Source organism: Dermacentor variabilis, unplaced genomic scaffold (genome assembly GCF_050947875.1).
Source record: "Dermacentor variabilis isolate Ectoservices unplaced genomic scaffold, ASM5094787v1 scaffold_22, whole genome shotgun sequence".
NCBI classification, from domain to species: domain Eukaryota; kingdom Metazoa; phylum Arthropoda; class Arachnida; order Ixodida; family Ixodidae; genus Dermacentor; species Dermacentor variabilis.
Window position 1 is genome coordinate 553,534 of NW_027460390.1, and position 18,404 is coordinate 571,937.

At 47.9% G+C, this 18,404-nt stretch overlaps 1 protein-coding gene across 1 annotated transcript; it reads left to right on the plus strand.

Moving 5' to 3' along the window:
• Window positions 1-15,486: 15,486 nt before the first annotated feature.
• Window positions 15,487-16,908, plus strand: LOC142568590 (facilitated trehalose transporter Tret1-like). Its single transcript, XM_075678469.1, has one exon. It carries the CDS (start codon window positions 15,487-15,489, stop codon window positions 16,906-16,908), a length of 1,422 nt encoding a protein of 473 aa, XP_075534584.1.
• The last annotated feature ends 1,496 nt before the right edge of the window (window positions 16,909-18,404 follow it).

Here is an 18,404-nt window from a genome sequence, read left to right on the forward strand (position 1 = left end):
CGCGGTACGTGAAATCGCGCGCTCCCCGGTGGGCCTGCTCGTTAGGATTACGTCGAAGCGGGTTAATTGAGCTATATAGATGCGCTGGGAACCACGAGATGTGGTATCCTCCTTCGCTGCTCTCCCTAGTCCTTTGAAGTGCTTTAATCACAATACTGTTCGCCTGTTCAGATACGAGCGCGGACGAGAATGATCTAACCGCCGCGCGCGAGTCCGAGAAGACGATAGCGGGAACTTTTGAGCTGTGAAAAGCCAGAGCGATCGCCGCTTCCTCCGCCACATGGGCAAACTTCGTATAAACAGAGGCTGCATTGACCAGGTTGCCCCCCGCGTCTACCACCGAGACAGCACACTTATCCCCACTGTCATATCTGGCAGCATCGACAAAGAGGACGTCTAGTTTCTGCTGATTGATCTTTTTAAGGATGGACTTGGCTCTCGCGAATCTTCTACCCTCGTTATACACTGGGTGGATGTTTCGCGGCACGGCGTCAACCATGATGCGAGTTCTGGTTTCCCGGGTCAAGCTAACTTTGGTCGCCGGGTCATGTCTGAGTTGGACGCTTCTTCTAAAATCTTGATCCCCGCCTTAGTGGATGAAAGTCTCATTGTTTGAGCCACTGTGTGGGCTTCTATTAGCTCATCGATGGTGTTATGGAGTCCTAGCTCCAGCAGCTTCTCAGTGCTTGTGGACTGCGGAAGGCCGAGTACGCGCTTGAGGCCGGTTCTGATTAGGGACACGAGCTTAACCTTTTCCGCTTTACCCCAATTAAGGTACGGCGCGATGTAGATGACATGACTCAGGAAGAATGCCTGATAAGCTCTGAGCAAATTGTCCTCTTTGAGACCGCACCTTCGATTTGAGACGTGGGCTACAAGTCTTAGGACATTACTAGCCTGTCCAGTGAGCCTGTTGAGGGCAGTCGAGTTACAGCCCTTGGCATCAATGAGGAGACCTAGAATCTTGACCGAGTCCGTCCTCGGTATGTAATGCCCATTTTTAGCTCGAATTTCTATCGGCAGCGTTTCCAGAGGCGCAAGGTTTCTGACCCCTTGTCTGGACCGGCGGTATAACAATAGCTCTGATTTAGCGTGGGAGAGTTCACCGAATGTTTTTTTTTTCCTGTCACGTTTGTTTCCGCTCGTATGGTATGTACGTATATATAGATGCGTGCGAAAATAAAATCTATAGTTGAAAGTGAAGCGCTGTCTCTGTGTATCTGTTTCTTTCTACGTCCTCGTTCAGTAGCGCTTATACACTCTATCATGGATTCTAATCAACTAGCCCGCTAACGTGTTTTAACCAAAGGGTGTAAACTTTCTTTAGAGTGTGGGCTATGGCGGGCGGGTTTCTTCACCGTCGCTACTTTGTGACAATATTTGTTAACTGGCTAGTCGGCTACCCTGCTTCACAGCTCTTTCATGTTGTGTTAAGGTAATACGTCCCTCTCTGGTGGGGGGAGGAGGCAATCTTTCTCGTAGGTATGAGTCTTGTTTTGTGTCTACGTTAATGGCTGTGTTCGTATAGTGAGATCCTCCTGTTCTTGAAGTAATTGAATTTGGAGTCGGAGAAGGTTGCTGAAGTCTGCTGATTTGCAAACTTTTTATTGACTCGTTCAGATTTTTTTATTATCGAATTATTCGATATTCAATTTTGTTTTTGTGGAACCTACGTGAAATGATTATTACCGACACTGCCACCCGAAAACACATGAGTGCGAGATATTAACAATCTGATCGCTGAATGAATGAAAATTTTTTTCTCCTCTAATGCTGACCAGTGCGACTGGATGTGTTCAGTCCTATAACGAAAACTCTAGGCCATACACACGTTGCCGTAATATGATGCCGCGAAAACATTTGTTCTGCATTTTCCGCATAGAAGCTCATTCGCTTCGCCTAGCAAAGACATCCGCGGCAGAGAGAAGGCCGCCATCGTTGGAACCGGCTGCTGACTGCTTGCCCGCTCGGCCGCGTCCTCTTCCTGCGATAGCTGTTGCCGCTTTATTTCGTGCAGGACTCCATTTTGTCTGGCCGCGACCCACAGTTGATGACGCCCTTGAGGCAGCCTCACGACTTCTGGAGTGGCTCGCTGCTCCGGAAGGTCGCCCTTTCGAGGTCCCTGGTTGGTTTCGCTTGCAGCCGTGCGAAGATTTTCCAGAACTGCAGCTGGTAGCGGACGTTGATTTTCGTGGCGTCGGCAGTCGCGATGAGCTTCCTTTCGCGCTGACGGTGAGACACGCTCCTGTCGATTCGGCATACGTCTGTACTTTACGGGTGCCCCTCTTTCCGCTACTGGAAACCGCACTTCGGCCGTCGTGTTTTAGTGACCGCGTCGGAATATTACTGCGCGTTGCCCGTTTACCACGGATCACGTCACCTCGCTTTTTCGAGTCGTCGAGGTTTTCTTTTGTGGCGGTGAGGCGAATCTGCAGGCTTCCCTGGCCTGCCGGTGACATCCGTGTCTTGTGGCTGCGGCGATCCGAACAGCTGTGGCCACATAAGCCGCCATGACTGCTGCTCGCAAATACAGGCGGACCGTGAAAGTGCGCTGGTCGCGTTGGAAGTTCTAGCCTCTGTTTAAGTACGGGATTCGGGTGGGCGCAACGGACCATATGCGAACAGGGGCGCACAAAGTTGCAAGCAGCGCACACGACTCTAACCACTCCTGCCTTCACGCACGGCGCTGCCGGACAAGCAACAGCACCGCAATGCGCAATATTATGCGGCGCACATGAACTTGTGGCGATGGGAGGGTGCTGAAGGCTTACATTAGAGCCAGCAGCAAAGTCGTTACTCGCAGAGGACTGATTTAATATCGGTGCTTGTGAGGCAGATTTTGTTATACAAGGGTTGCTATTGTGGAGCAAGCAGCGTTGAGTGCAGAGCGTGCTACTCGGTGTCGTATTGCAAGGCGAAATTGGACACGTAGCCGCTTCATCGCATACAGGCTGTGCGCGATTCTGTACATTTTGCAACTGATCATTGTCTTGTTTTTTGGCTCTCATGGAAAAATTAAAGGAATGATTCACGGGTACTAACTGTTCGATATTCCCGCGAAGTGGGTAGGCTTGCTCAAAGTTTTTGCGCCCTAAGTTGCCGTAAGGTTGTGTTGTGCCTTGCGTACCGCATAAAATAGGATCCTCTGTTCGCAGTGCCCGTTGTTGCGGCGTTGTTTGGAGCTTATTTTGCGCATGTGGCATTTTTTCCCACGACCGTTGAGGCCAGATCATTGAACCATACTGATTTTCACTGTCCGGAACTTCTTCTGACAGCTCATAGCTTTCCAATGTTTCTACTTCAGGAGCAATACGGTTTCCCACTTGCCCATCTATGCCGACGCTGCTGCTGGTTCCCGTCACCTCTTGCATTAGATCTGTGCAGTTTTCTTCGTGGTTCGGTCGTTCTTCCTTCCGGTACACGGTATAGCTTGACACATCGCGGTCGACGAAGAAACCTGGTTGTCGCGGAGCTTTCTTCGAACGGAATGACTTGGGCGTTACATCTCGTACCACTTTTGAGCCCCTGGGAAGTCTTGTTTTCGTAGCATTCAACGCGTAGTTGGTGGCGGGATCATACCGTTCCCGAATTATCGCTGCCGTGCCCGCCGTCATTTGAGGTAATGTATAATTGCCTACGAACTCCGATTCGAATTCAGTGTCATTGCTTCCTTCCTTTGCGTAGCTTTCGTCATCCTGATATCCCCCAAAATCAGTTTGGGAACTGCGCGTCTCCCGAGTCACAACCGCCGTGTCTGATTTTGTGATTCGCGGCTTTATGCCGATCTCACCTGTTTGAGTCCATTTGCTGTCAGTCGCGTTGCGTTTATCGGAGGCGCAAAGCGATGACGACACGAGCCCGGAGGACCACGAAGTGTTCGTCGAATCGTCCATTGTGCGGCTCTCAATTTGCTGAGATGGAGTTAAACGTGCAGGCGCTGCATTCGAAGCACGACTTAAACTGTTGTCGTGATTGTCGTCGTCGACGACATAATCAGCAGGTGCGCTGCAGCCGGCTGCAAGGTCGGTATTTTCTACTGGCGACAGAGACCTTTCGACGGCACGGTCGCGTTTACTCTTGCGGTGGCGGTGCCTTCGCTTGCGCCGCTCGCGTACATCTTGTTCAGGCACAAAGGGCGATGTGGCCGCTTTAGTGTTGGCGGAATTGGACATGGCTGGAGGTGGGCGCCTTCCTTCGGCTCTCGGTACGCTTCTTGTGGCACTGGTTGCTCGTCGATGGGCGCCTTTTGGACGTCCGACGCTGGCAGCGGAGAATGAGCACCCTTGTGCTTTGATGACTTCGACCACGAAGTCAGAAGAAGCGCCCTTGGCGTTCCTTTGTCTTGAGTTCAGTCAATGGCTCATACCCACTGCGGGGGATCGGCGACGAAGCAGGCGGTTTTACATGAACGGATGGACGAAACTTTATTTGAAGCTATAATGGCTGGTGGTTTCTTCAGTTGCGGGAGGCAACGGCGGTTAGTCGGCCCGGAGTCTCTGCTCCCTGGTGGTTACCTCTGCCCGCCCCACGACCCAGACCTGCTTGTGCGGGTCGGAGCTGAGCAGCGTGGCATCCCATTGCTGCGTCGTGGTAATTTGCAAGCACTGGTGGGCTACTATGGATAGGTATACTTGTACAGCTGTATAGTATGGGAAAGACGTAGGCCTGGGGGCCCAAGCACAGCTTGCACTGATGAGTAAATTTGGTGGGACCACTGCAGGAGTATATGATTGGTGTTGGGAAGAATCCCGTCTGCATCTGCCTCCAAACGAGCTCCTGCCGTTTGGTTAGCGATTTATGCGCCGGGGGGTAGTAAAGTCCCGGTAGATTATAATATTGTGTAATTTCTTGGTACGTGACCATGCGGTCGCGTTTCGACTACCCATATGCCTCTATTTCCTCATTATCTCTTCCGGCCTGTGTGCGGCCAAGGGCTCAGAAGGCGAAAGCCTTTTGGTGGGTGGCCCCCCTGACGGGGAGTGAGAAGTGGGCTGGGGCCTGTAGGATTTGGACAGTACGGTAGTTTAGGTTGAAAATTCGATTAGCTATTCGGGAGACGCGTCATTTTGTATAATTACGAATAGCGGAATTAAAATCGATGATAATGTACGTGTTGGTGGTGTTGGCTATGGCCTAACCGATGGTCGCTTCCTCCGCCTCCTCCGGGTTATTCGTTTTAATTGAGCTTCCCGATATCGTTTGCCCTGCATAGTTGGCCACCACGCACGAGCGAAAAACCCAGGCGTCCCTGGATCTCGGCCGCATCAACCTAGGCTCTTTTCTGATTGGTTGCAAAGCGGGTGTGCAGGCTTGCTTTGGCCCGTTCCACCCGTCTCTCACTGTGATAGGTGGGGTTCACCTCACGAGGTATGGGGAGAATTCTGAGATGTTCTCTCAGAATACGAGATATATTTCTTTTGGGGGTAAGGGTAAGGATAAAACGAATGCTGGCCTCTGCAAAAGTATAATTTTACATGTGTTTTTATCGTTTTTATTTCCTGGTGCCTGTATAGAACCTGTCATTCTTGGGCATTTCTTATTCTTCTTCATTTTCTGGAAGCATGAACGGACGATTACCATTTTTAAAAATAATTGGCCCCAACAAAATTTTGTTATGTTTCAGTGGCTTAATTTTCCGTTTTTGATTTATTGCCTTTTACCTCTTTATGTCTTTTGTTGGGTGCACTTTTCATAGCTGTTAGTGTGGCCGCTCTCCCTCGTGGGTATGAGCCATGTGTTGAGGACACAATAGCAACTGCAACGACTGGGAATGCAGAACTCGATCGATTCTGTCCACAAAGCGCGTTTACAAACGCGAGCAATTGTGTAATGAATAATGATAAAAGCCTCGTTTTGTTTTGAAATGGTGCAAGTCTTCATATTATAAGCCAACCGCAACAACTTTTCACGTTTGATAAGTTGGTTTAAATATGCGGTATATGCGGGGTGCTCATCTTTAGGTTTTATGGAAATTTTAAAAATCGCCTGTTGCAGATAACATAATTTTAGTCCTTGAGCTGAATTGTTCAGAGAGGCGGACAAGCACGAAAAATCGAAAGAAATGTTCAACTAATTCACCAAAATGCACTAAATAACTCCTTAATTAATAACTTTACAGCAAATATTGCAATTCAGGAATTGTAGCCGGTGAGTTTTTCATGCGTATGCACTTGGAATTATTTTCCAGAATGACACCAGTTTAAACATATGCGTCATCAAACTCGCCGTAAAAATGCACTGCTCGTTCACTTACTTTTTAAGAAAACGCTCTTCTATGCACTGAAGCACGAAAGTAACTGGAACATGTTTTTCGTCCAATTTGGGAAATAATATCCCGAAACTTGGGCCATCTTGTAAATCCAAATGGATGCGTCTTGCAAGCTCAGCGGCTAGAATTCGTAAATTGCAATATGTGCCGTAATTATTTGTGAATTTAATTAGTCAATTTGTGTTAATTACAGTCGAGTAACTGTTTCGATTTCTCGTGAAAGTAATGTCCGCCTCTTCGAATGATACAGCTCAACGACAAGAATTGTGCTACCTGCCACAGACGATATTTAAAAATTTCGTAAAAATTAAGAAATGGTCACCTTGTATATTGAGGTCTTGTGTTCTCGGGTGTAACTCAACAACTGCAAAATTTCGCACCCCGTTTACGTTCTTGTCAAAGTCGGGTTACACTTGATTCCCCCCCCCCTCCCTAAGTGCATCCCGAGGTGCATTCTCTGAAGAATTAGTTCAAAGACTGTCTGCTAGAACGAAGCTCCGAAAACAGTACTCATGGCAGGCCGCCACCGCCCTGTGTCCCAACCTAGCAAACGCAGCTCTGACGTTGCTCGGCGTTGCGAACGGTAGTTGTGATGTTGCGAAGACGGTTTCCGGAATAATATACGTTCAAAGTCCTGACAGGTAAAGAATGGACAAAGAAATGATCCTAATGCAAGTGATATAATGCACTGTCACGGTCAACATGAGCGGGAACACGTTGGAGCGATACGCGGATGGCGCTCTCGAAAACAGAGGGGCAAGGTGGACGCTGTTCCGCTAACTGTTGGCACTCCCATCGGGCCTGCGTTTGTCGAAAACGGCAGCTTACGGCATTTCACTGGCAGCCGATAGCCGATAAGACCGTTACGTGCGCAGTGACTTCCAGCGACTCATCTTTTCTTTTTTTTCAGTCATACTTTTTTTTAGAGCGCAGCTCTTAAGCGCCCGTTTCTGCGTTTAGCGTAAGGTATTTTCACATGTACCCGCATAGGGGACTTCGTGTATATCTTATGGAGCGCATCGTGTCACGCTTTCCAAACAGACGAACACATTTCCCAGGGAAGTAGCTCTCGAATGCTTGCGCTTCAAAACAGTGCTGCTATTGGCCACGCTTCGGTGCACAAAGTTATCGGTAACCGCAATGTCAAAGTGCTTTATCAATGTGCACTGAAGATGCGAAGTTCCGCACTTTCTATAAAGAAACGCATTGTGGGAGTGAAGAGAACAGCGTCCTCCTTTCCGCTGTGTTTCCGACGGCGGCCGCCGCATATCGCACCATATAGTAGGGTTCGAGGCTATCTGACGCACGCTCCTGTGTTCCCGCTCCTATTGCTCACGATAGTAGGTCAACAGTGGTTTGTAATATACAAGCATCACTCTTCTTGCGAAGCATCACCATGTGAACTATCGAGAGCTTGCATTGACGTCATCGTGGTCACCGTATTTGGGTATTAGCACATCGAGAAGCTGTGTAAGCATGAAACGTGACCACACGCCAGGAGCTTCCTGCGCCGGGCGACACATCGATAACGGTGATAATACGGTGGAAAACGGTCACTGTCAAAGAACAATGCAATGTACGCGCGATATGGTGCACTGACGTCATCGTGGCCGCCATGTACGGATACTAGCACAGAGGCAAGCTGCGTCCGTGTTGTCATGTGCAAACTATCTTTTGGGTATACTTATTAGCCATAGCAATCATACTGGTGCTCTATGCGCAACAATGTCGCCGACAACGCCGTTGTCACGCTGTTCCGCTCGGCGGCGCATTGTCAGGATTGGGGGCTCAATCCCATCGCTTGTAACCCGTTGTCAAGATTGGAGTCCGGCATGAATTCGAAGGTAGCTGGCCCATGCCGTCGTCCAACTTATCTACGCTGAGGACGTTGATGAAGGGAAGGACTGCTTCTCATCGAGAACGAGGAATAAGGATTTATTTACAGTATTTACATGCAGTTCATCAGTCTAGCATGACTGCGAGAGATAGTACGTCAGTCTAACACGACTGCTTGAGAGAGTGTCTCAGTCTAACATGGCTGCTTAAGAAAGTGTCCTGAGCATCCGCACAACAGCCGTTTATAAACACTCGGTCCTTCCCCGATCCAAAGGTGGCGGAAACATTCGTCCAGTCATCGTAAACATGCTGCCTCTCCGCGGGACGGTTTACACATACACACGCACACACACACACACACACAGGTGCACGGTCCGGAGCCGACGTCAGAGGGGCTTCGTAGAACTCGGAGCCGACCCGCGCAGCGCGCCCGGGTAGCCTTTGTCTTGCGTCTTGGTCGGCGCGTGGGAAGGGGTGTCCGACGACGTTCCCGCGGCAACTCCCCCACTCATAGCAGATCAGCTCCTCGTTGGGGAGTTCGGTAACAATAGTTGGCCCGCCGAACTCATTCATCACAATGGCGACGAGGCTAGAGCATAACGCCATGGAAAGTTGCCGCCACTGTCGAAACTGGCCGGCAAAACTTGCACTGCAGCTGGCCGTTTTTAACAGCATGCGCTGCTAACAAGCGGTGATTTATGTGGGGCCTATCCGCGGAATGCGTTTGGCTGCAAGAAAGATGAAGCGAAGCCGACGCACCATCAACGCTGTACGCTCAATCGCCTCGGTGGCGGAGCCGGGGTAGCGTTCTGTCTTCCGCTGATGACATGGACGTTGGGCACATGCTCCTATAAGCACACTATACCGTCCTTGCTGTGTGTATGCACTGCTATGAGCAACACAGGCACTAAGCGTCAACCTAACGTTATCTAATGTTTCACTGGGCGCCGACCGTAGAGTTTCCTACAATTACTAGAGGGAACTCTGGCACTACAGTCGTCCAGCCACCATCGGAATAATGAGTAGTACATGGAATTGTCTTCGTGCTTACGGCTTCCTTTTTTTTTTGGCATGGCATTATAACGTTATCGAGCCCTTTCGGCATGCATGCGACATTGCTCGGCCAACTTTGCTGAAGATCCAATTTAGCGTCATTCTTAGGCCTCCGTTGCATGCCGCCGCGATTTTCGACCAGCCACCGCAAGCTAAGTAAGGGAAAGCGGACCAATCGCAGACGCCGGCACCACCCTCTTCATCCGGTTGTCTGTTTTCAGTGCACTGGCTCGGACCCATCGATACCCTCTCCCCTTGAGCGTGCTCCTCACCCCTTGTCAGCCAATTAGATAAGAACAGCTGCTCAATGTAGGCAGTGTTATTCGTTTTGAAAGCAAACGAAAGTGACTTCCTATAAACGAGGACAGCGTTTGATTGGGCTGTTCAGGCAACGCTGCAAGTCACAGCCCAATGCTTGCGTCGGCGGTTACGCAAATTTGACGTCAGGAGATTGGAATAAAACTCATTGGAATAGTTTTACGTTATAGGGTCACATGACGTTGTACTTGCCAAAATTGTGTACAATAGGCCTTTGTCCGCCGTACCAAGACAAAAGAAAATTTACCTTTACTACAAGGCCAATTTTGGCTTCATAAAGAATACTCTTGAAGATTGTTATCATGAATTTCGTGAATTGGGTAGAGCTTGCAATATTGAGGAGTCATGTAAAAATTTTAAGGGTAAGCTTCTTGATCCCGTTGAACAAGATATACCACCAAAGCGCCTATCTACTAAACAAAGGCGAAACAAGCCATGGTTCACTAAGGAAATTGATAATCTGTTAAGACGAAGTTATCGCCTTTGCCACACCTATACAAATAATAATACAAACACGTTATATGAAAAATTGACGAATTAGGCAAGATAATAAATCAAAGATAAAGTACGTGAAAGATAATTATTTTTCTTACCTTTGTGGAAACTTCAGCGAAATCCTGAAGAGTTATGGAAATTTGTTAAATCCAGTTGCAAAGAGGACAGTACTAAACCGCCAATTTCCTCTCATGGAGGTCTAATTACTGACAACGTTCACCAAGCGAACTTATAAATTGCTATTTCTACAGCATATTTTCACCACCTGCTACATCGCACACATCACCACAGGGGGCCCGAAATTAGAACGTATGCCCGAAATCAATTTATCATATGATGGAATACTGAAACTTCTTACTAGCTTGAAATCGAGTTCTGCTACTGGTTCAGACTTTATTTCGTGCATTGTTATGAAATTTTGTGCTTCTGCACTGACGAAATTATTTGCAGTTCTATATAACCTTTCCCTTACGTTTGGTGAACTACCATCCGATTGGAGGACCGCAAACGTTGTCCCTATTCATAAAAGTGCCCTTTGCTGCGAGGTATTTAACTATAGGCCAATATCACTCATCGCTGTCTGCTGTAAAACACTAGAGATGTGATTTGTTCTAACATGTAGTGGCATCTACACGCAAACAGTTTTATTGTATCCTCTCAGCATGGTTTCAGTTCCGGATATTGCTGCGTTACTCCAATACTTGAATTTGCACACGACACTTCCTGATCATTTGACCGTGGAAATCAGGTGGACTGTATCATGTTGGGTTTTCGCAAATCTTTCGACCTTGTGCCGCACTGTCGTCTTCTTTTCAAACTGAAAAGTATTGGACTTCCTGATAGTATTTTCCTGTATAGATTCATAATATTTAAAATCACCGACGCAAAAGTTGCTAACTAATGGGTCCGAATAACAAGTTGCCCCGGTAGCTCAGGACTCTGTGCTGGACCCACTGCTTTTTCTTACATTCATCAATGACATTGGACATGCCTTAAAAGTATCTGGTTGTACGCTGATGATTATGCCTTGTGCTAAGAAATACGCACTCTGGACGACACTACTGCCCTACAATGGGAAACTCACCGTATATCAGATTGGCGTCTCAAATAGCAAATGAGTAAAGATGTGTCTAAATGTAATCACATTCGTTTTAGCGGAAAACGATCTAATACAAAGAGAGCGTACTACTTACCTACGAAGTCAGTCACGATAGTCAAAGAGGTCATATACTTTGGAGTCTTCTTCTAATTTAACCGTACTTTGAATAAACACGCTGAATATATTACCTTGAAGAGGGTGACTTTTAAATTGTCTGAAAATGAACTTTAGAAGTGTTCCGTCTGATGTTAAGGAGCTCTTGTATACAACTAACGTCCGGCCTATCCTTGAGTAGGCAGCAGCTGCGTGGGATATGGATAGCAAAACACTTGTTGATAATCTAGAAGGTCTTCAGAATTGAGCTGCTCGCGTCGTAACAAATTCCTACCCATGTAGCACCAGTGCCACTGCGATGAAGCATTCCTTATGGGATACCTTCGAGCAATATCGCACTTTCTGCCCACTAACGATACTGGACCAGATTGGCATCAACGCGAATTTGTACCTGCGGCCGCCAGCGTATATGTCTTCAAGAATACACCACCCTAGAAAACTAAAGGGATTCTCATGTCGGACGTCATTTTTTGGGCTTCCTTTTTTTACGCGCATTATTTCCTAATGGAACCACTTGGCAAACGACATCGTTATGTCCAATAGCGACACCTTTGCTGACGGTATCATGAAGTGCGTCCGAGGCCACATGAAATGATTCAGCTTGGATGTTAGCTTTAATGAATCTATTTTTTTTTCTATTGCATTATGAGAATGTCACGCAGCTATTGCACTTATCTCTTGTTCGTGTATATTTTGCGCGATATGTTTTATACATCGTAAGCATTTTCTTATTTATGCGTATCTTGCGCTCCATCCTTTGAAGCCGCGACTCTCGTACTATCCGTCTTTGCCTTATTGCCTGTTGATTGAAATTTGCGCTTGGTATTACATATATAATTTCTAATTTTGGCTTCCATGCGCAATGTTATGCGTATTTTTTGTAAAGAACCCCTCTACAACAGTGCCCTTAAAACGAATGTATAGAAACAATAATTGATTGAATAATTAATTAATTAATTAATTAGTAAAAATTTCTTCGGATTCTCTTCTTTTTTCTTGCGTAGTGCTTACGCGTATTTGATCGCATTGCAGGCGGACCTTTGCACGCGTGCCACTCCTGCGCAAGTTATCCTGCGCATCCAACAGAGATATGAGTGACAGCCCACGGTTGGGACATGCATATTCGCGCACGGTATGCATATCAAAATCATTAGCTGTGGCACTCTTGCTATACCTGGTTGAATCCTGAACGACTCTACGACACTAACATTGACTGATTGATTGATTGACTGGATTTTCTCGCTTGCAGCAGCAGCGGTGGCAGCGAAGCCTGAGGAAGCCAACCAGCTCACGAGTCGGGTGCGCAAGAAGCGGTTCGCCTCCTCACTCAAGCACCTCTCGCACGAGCTGGGACACCGTATCAAGATGTTGGGTTGGTAGCGGTGCACCAAGTGCTTCGTGCAGAAGTGGTCACTGGTCAAGCACGCGCGGAATCACATGGAAGAGCACCCTACCGCTGCCAGCATTGCGAACTAAAGGCCTCCTTCGGCGACGCTTCCTGTTACAGCATACACAGGCGTGTTCACAGCGGCGACCGGCCCTACGTTTGTATAGCCTGCTACAAAGCATTCACCACCCGGTGTAGCAACCTGTGCCAGCGTATGCGGCCACGCACGCTAGTCGAAATTAGATCCCCTAGTCATTCGTGAAAAGAAAAATGGCCTTGTGTCCCTTCGTGTATATATAGGTCTATCCGACCAGTCGTCAGCCACCCCACATCTTGCTTCCCGTATGCGAACATACGTGTTCCAACCATCGGCTCTCTCAACCGTGTGCATTTGCAGAAAATGCCTGCGGCAAACGCGATTAAACAGCTACTATCAGACGAGTGCTATTGCGCTAAGTACTTTGTGCCGTGATGAAAGTTCGACATTGAATAGTACCGTCTCCTACGCGACGCTGGGAAACATTGCAGTGCCACAGATTGCACAAAGCTGAATATCTTCCGGCATCTCGCGATTGAGTGTTCTTCTTCATTCCTCTGATGCTGCAGCCAGTTTGAGCGGGGTATTTAGGGGAGCGTGCTGTGTTTACACTAGGACAGTCGCAGGGGTGTCCTGACAAATTTTTTTTTATTTCAATGAGAATTTTGCGAGAAATATAGAAATCACTCCATACATAACAACCGAGCTTATTTTTCCAGCGCACATGTTGCTGTGTTTCATCGTGAAAACGTCACACCTCACCTTTTCTCATCAAAAAAGCACTAGTGGTCCCCTTGTAGTGCTGCAGGTTGGTTACTTTATGCAAGAAGCGTGTTACAGCAAGTAACATAAACGACTTGGCGATTCGCCGCTCTAAAACAGATGTCGCGGATCGCCGAACACAGCCCCCCCCTCCCCCCTTGTTCATTCCTTTGTTGAGTTCTCAATCTGGGCAGAATCTTGCAACGTGTTTTGCAGAAAACATAAAGAATAACCCGTCAAGGAGATCGCAAGTACCTTTTAAATTTTTGTGCGGAAAAACGGGCAAACGTTGGACCTTTTACGTTCTTTTTGTTCAAAACTGGCCTCCGAAATTGAAAACAACAGAAAATGACAAAGACTGATTATACTTTGCTGCGCATTCAGAAAGTCGTAAAGTATGCACAGAAAGAATCGCGAGCAAAAATTATCGGACATTCAAAGAAATCATTCTTTATGGAACATTCGAAGGAATTGCTGAAATAGGCCCATTTTCGGGCTTCTGGTAAAAAACCAAGTTTATCATTTGAACGAGAAGAGGAACCGACGGGCTGGATTTTCGTCACAACCATTCATTTGATTTGTTGTTCTTGACGTCAATTCGTGCAAAAAATAAAAATTTGCTTTTACAATGTTGTCTTAATCTGGTATAAGAAAAGAAGACACACAAGTTTGCCTATTTTTTAACCTTCTTTGAAAGCCGCGACATTGTGCAATTGCGCAAGCTACATTTTGCAACTTGTCTCAAGACTTTTTTTGTGCTGAAACAAGCGCGTGCGCTGGTGTCGTCCTTTCTGCAACTACAGTGTGAGAAAAAATAAAGGAGTCCAGAGCAGTACGTTACCCGCCCCGGTGCCTCCCTTGACTATGACGTCGTGCTGCTGAGCACGAGGTCGTGAGTTCGATTCCCAGCCGCGGAGGACGTCTTTCTGAACAGTACGAAGATGCAGCCACGCTGAACGGCGCAGGAAGGGCAGTACTCACTATAGGCATTGCTGGCGCCACCTAGCGTAATAATCAAGCTACGGTGAGCATGGATTTTTTCAATCTTGCGTGGGGTACATGTATGTATGTATGTATGTATGTATGTATGTATGTATGTATGTATGTATGTATGTATGTATGTATGTATGTATGTATGTATGTATGTATGTATGTATGTATGTATGTATGTATGTATCTATGTATGCATTTCGTTTGTGCGTCCTGTGTATGCATACGATTATACTGGGACAAAAGCTGTCCTAGTACGGAACACATCTCAGCACTGGCAAGGGAAGTTTAATGCCTCACACACTGAAACAAATTAATAAATGGGGCTTTCTCCCTCACCTCGCCTCCCATCTCGAGCTCCGGTTGATGGTGATAGTATTATTTATTTCATTTGCGAAAACAGCCGATCATGTTTTTTACGGTTGGTCAGTAGGAAATGTCACTGAGATGTCATGGGAATTAAAGCAAGCAAGTGAGATTTTCATCGCAAAATGAAGGCCAACAAACAAGAAAGAGGACATAGCCCGCACGACACACATGCGCCCACTTGTGCGGATGCTCCACCATCGGTATTGGCACCCTGTGCCAATACGGATGGTGGATGAATGAAAACAAAAGGTGATTGCTAAACAACCTAATCCTGGTATGGCTTTCCAGGATTACAATGGTCCTTAGTGCTCTCGTCGTAGAAAACCCGTGGTAGCGCTTGGACTTGAAATAACTTCATCTTCATCTTTCCGCTGTTTACAGGCCAGCAAAGCACTTAACAAGACCTTCCAACACTACGAGAGCTTCCTCATCCAGACCTATTTTTCTTGCGAAGCGAGCAGTCTGTGGCTTCTTCTACGTGATTACGTTTTTTGCGCACTGCAACGCTTTTACGCCGCTCGTCTTCGTCTTTCATTTTTCATTCTTTCTTTTTTTCTCACCCTGTTCCATTTTTGATTGCGTGTTATATGCTTCCATATTAATAAATTACTTTTTATCTATACGTTGGTGAGGTAGGTGACAATTTCTCACGGCCTTCTTAATTTCGTGCATCGTGCACCCTCGAGGTCCGCCGGCCCTCGAGGATGCACGCGCTGTGGAGGCGGAAGCAACAGCAGTAGCACAGCCGGACCAGACCGATGCAGCGTGTGCTCGACCTGCCCGCTTTCTACTATGTGGCCGGCTCGTCTTCGCTCGCTTCGGTGGCCATGGGCAGCGTCATGGGCTACTCGGCACCGGCGCTGGCCAGCATGGCGGCCGGCGGCATCCACATGACGCGCTCCCAGGAGACTTGGTTCGGCTCGGTGCTCGCCGTGGGCGCCCTCGTGGGCAGCCTGGTGAGCGGCTTCCTCATTGAGCGCTTCGGACACGTGCGGCCCATCCAGCTCTCGTCGCTGGGGTTCGTGGGCGGCTGCCTCTGCATCGCGCTGTGCGACGCCAGCCTGCCGTGGATGTTTGCGGGCCGCGTGCTCACGGGCTTCTGCTGTGGCCTAGTCTCGCTCGCGGTTCCCGTGTTTGTGACCGAGATCAGCCCGCCCCACGTTCGCGGCCTCCTGGGCTCCGGCGTCCAGTTGGCCATCACACTGGGCGTTCTGGCCGTGTTCGTGGGCGGCAAGTGGCTCGACTGGCTGTCGCTCGCAGTGATGTGTACCGTGTGCCCCGTGATCATGGCCGTCGCCATGGCGTTCGCCGTCGAGTCCCCCCGTTGGCTTGTGGCCCACGGCCGACGCGACAAGGCGATCGAAGCTCTGCGATTTCTGTACGGCCCAAAGTTCTGCGCCGAGGCTGAGTGCCTGACCATCGAGGCCAGCTTGCTGCATCAGCCGGCTACCTTCAGAGACCTGCTGCAGCGCAGCTTCTCGCTGCCACTCGCCTACACGCTCCTGCTGATGTTTTTCCAGCAGTTCTGCGGCATCAACGTTATCACCTTCTACGCGGTCAAGATATTCGAGTCGTCCGGTTCGGAGATCTCGGCCGCCGACTGCACGATTATGCTGGGCGTGGTACAAGTAATCTCGTCGCTCGCAGCGTCGCTGCTCATCGACCGCGCAGGTCGCCGTAGCCTGATGCTTGTCTCGTCTCTAGTTGTGACGGCCAGCCTGACGGTGTTGGGCTTGTTCTACTACTACAAGGACATGGACAGTGGAGAATTTCGCCATCGGTATCGGTACGTGCCGCTTGCGTCACTCACGGCGTATATTGCAGCCTTCTGCCTCGGCATCGGCCCGGTACCCTGGGTCGTTATGGGTGAGATTCTATCACCCAGAGCCCGCGGTCTCTCCACCGGCGTCAGCACCGCCTTCTGTTTCTTCTGCGAGTTCCTTATCACCAAGGAGTTCCATGACCTCGTCCGCCTGTTCAACTTTTCCGGTCTCTTCTGGATGTTCGCTTTGGTCACTGTTGTGCAGCTTATTTTCGTCTACACGTGCATTCCAGAGACCAAAGGAAAGTCTCTCGAAGACATCAGTCAGATATTCGAGAGCGTCCCCGAGTTCGGCTCCAGTACCACTGAATTGCATCCAGTTCCGACTACGCCTTCTTTCGAGGGTGTCACGGGGTAGGGAAGGTGGCTGGTCCCTGTGTATGCAGCTGGCACGTGGCTAGGTTGGGCTGGCATGCACTTATCCTAGCACTGAGGCTGCCTGGACCAGAAAGTTGTGGCCTAATGACTGCATCGAGCCAGAGAACTCCTTGCGACACGTGCGGAGTATGTTGTCCTAGCAGGATTGCAACATGGCATACAATGCCGAATTAAATCTGTGCTAGCTTTATTAATAAACAAGACGTGACACAGACGTGTCATGCAGAGCTAAACAAGTTTAGACCTTTTATGCTATATTTCTGCTTGTGGTTTTCAAGTGCTATAACTCCGAGTGTAAATTAGTGTTTAAGCCGTATCTAAAGAGGCAGATGCTGTGCCATAGGCTTCTCGATTTTCAACCACGTTTAATTATTTCGGCTGTGGATTATTCATTCTGAGGCCAAACGCTATTACAAGAAATACCACGAGCGAAATGGCACAGTGCCAACCACGAGATTTGAGCTAGTCTTTCTGTATTTCTAATTCCACAACGTGCATTACTACAACATACAGGAAGACAGTTGCGTTTGACAAAGGAGGTACAATTTATTTATCCAGATAACATCTTTCTTTCCCTAATATCACAAGAAATTATTATTGTAAATATAACCCTATAAACCTAGACACAGTAAGGGTAAAAACAGACGAATTCAATCTGGTGCCCGCAAAGAAATACGCACATCAGGAAGATGAAGATAACATAGAGGTAACGAATGAAGCCGTAACTAGGCTGACTTCAGAAGCATCACGTGAAGTGGGAGATCAAGCACCAAGGCAACCCCTAGGTAAGCTCGCCCGTGCAACAAAGGACAGAATAATGAAACGACAAAGCATGAAAGTGTCCTCCTCAAGGGATCAGATAGAATTCGCTGAACTGTCAAAACTGATCAAAAAGAAGAAAGTAAGGGACATTCGAAATTAAAACGTGGGAAAGATTGAGGAAGCAGTAAAATGGCCGCAGCATGAAATCAGTGAGAAGAAAACGTGGCGTAGGGCAAGGCAAGATGTATGCACTGACAGACAAGCAATATAATGTCACCAGCAATTTCGATGACGTAGTGAAAACAGCAGAATATTCTATACTGACCTGTACAGCACCCAGAGCAGCCATGCTACCTTCATTCAACGTTGTGAATAACATTATACAGATGCTCCTTCTATAACTAGCGATGAAATTAGAAGGGACTTGCAATGGCATGACCCGAGAAAAAGCGCCAGAAGTCGATGGAATGACAGTAGATTTAATCAAAGATAGAGGAGATAGGCTTGAAATGGTTTGTGACCCTTCATACGAAATGCCTCACGACTTCAAGTGTACCAGAGAGCTGGAATAATGTCAACATTATACTAATCCATGAGAAGAAAGACGTTAAAGAACTGAAGAATTGTAGGCCCATTAGCTTGGTTTCAGTATTGTATGAAGTATTGAGCAAGATAATTTCCAATATAATCAGGGCAACACTTGGCTTCAGTGAA

Bases quoted from the DNA above. Each gene is read 5' to 3' on its own strand.
- LOC142568590 (XM_075678469.1), top strand. From the start codon at position 15,487: ATGCAGCGTGTGCTCGACCTGCCCGCTTTCTACTATGTGGCCGGCTCG.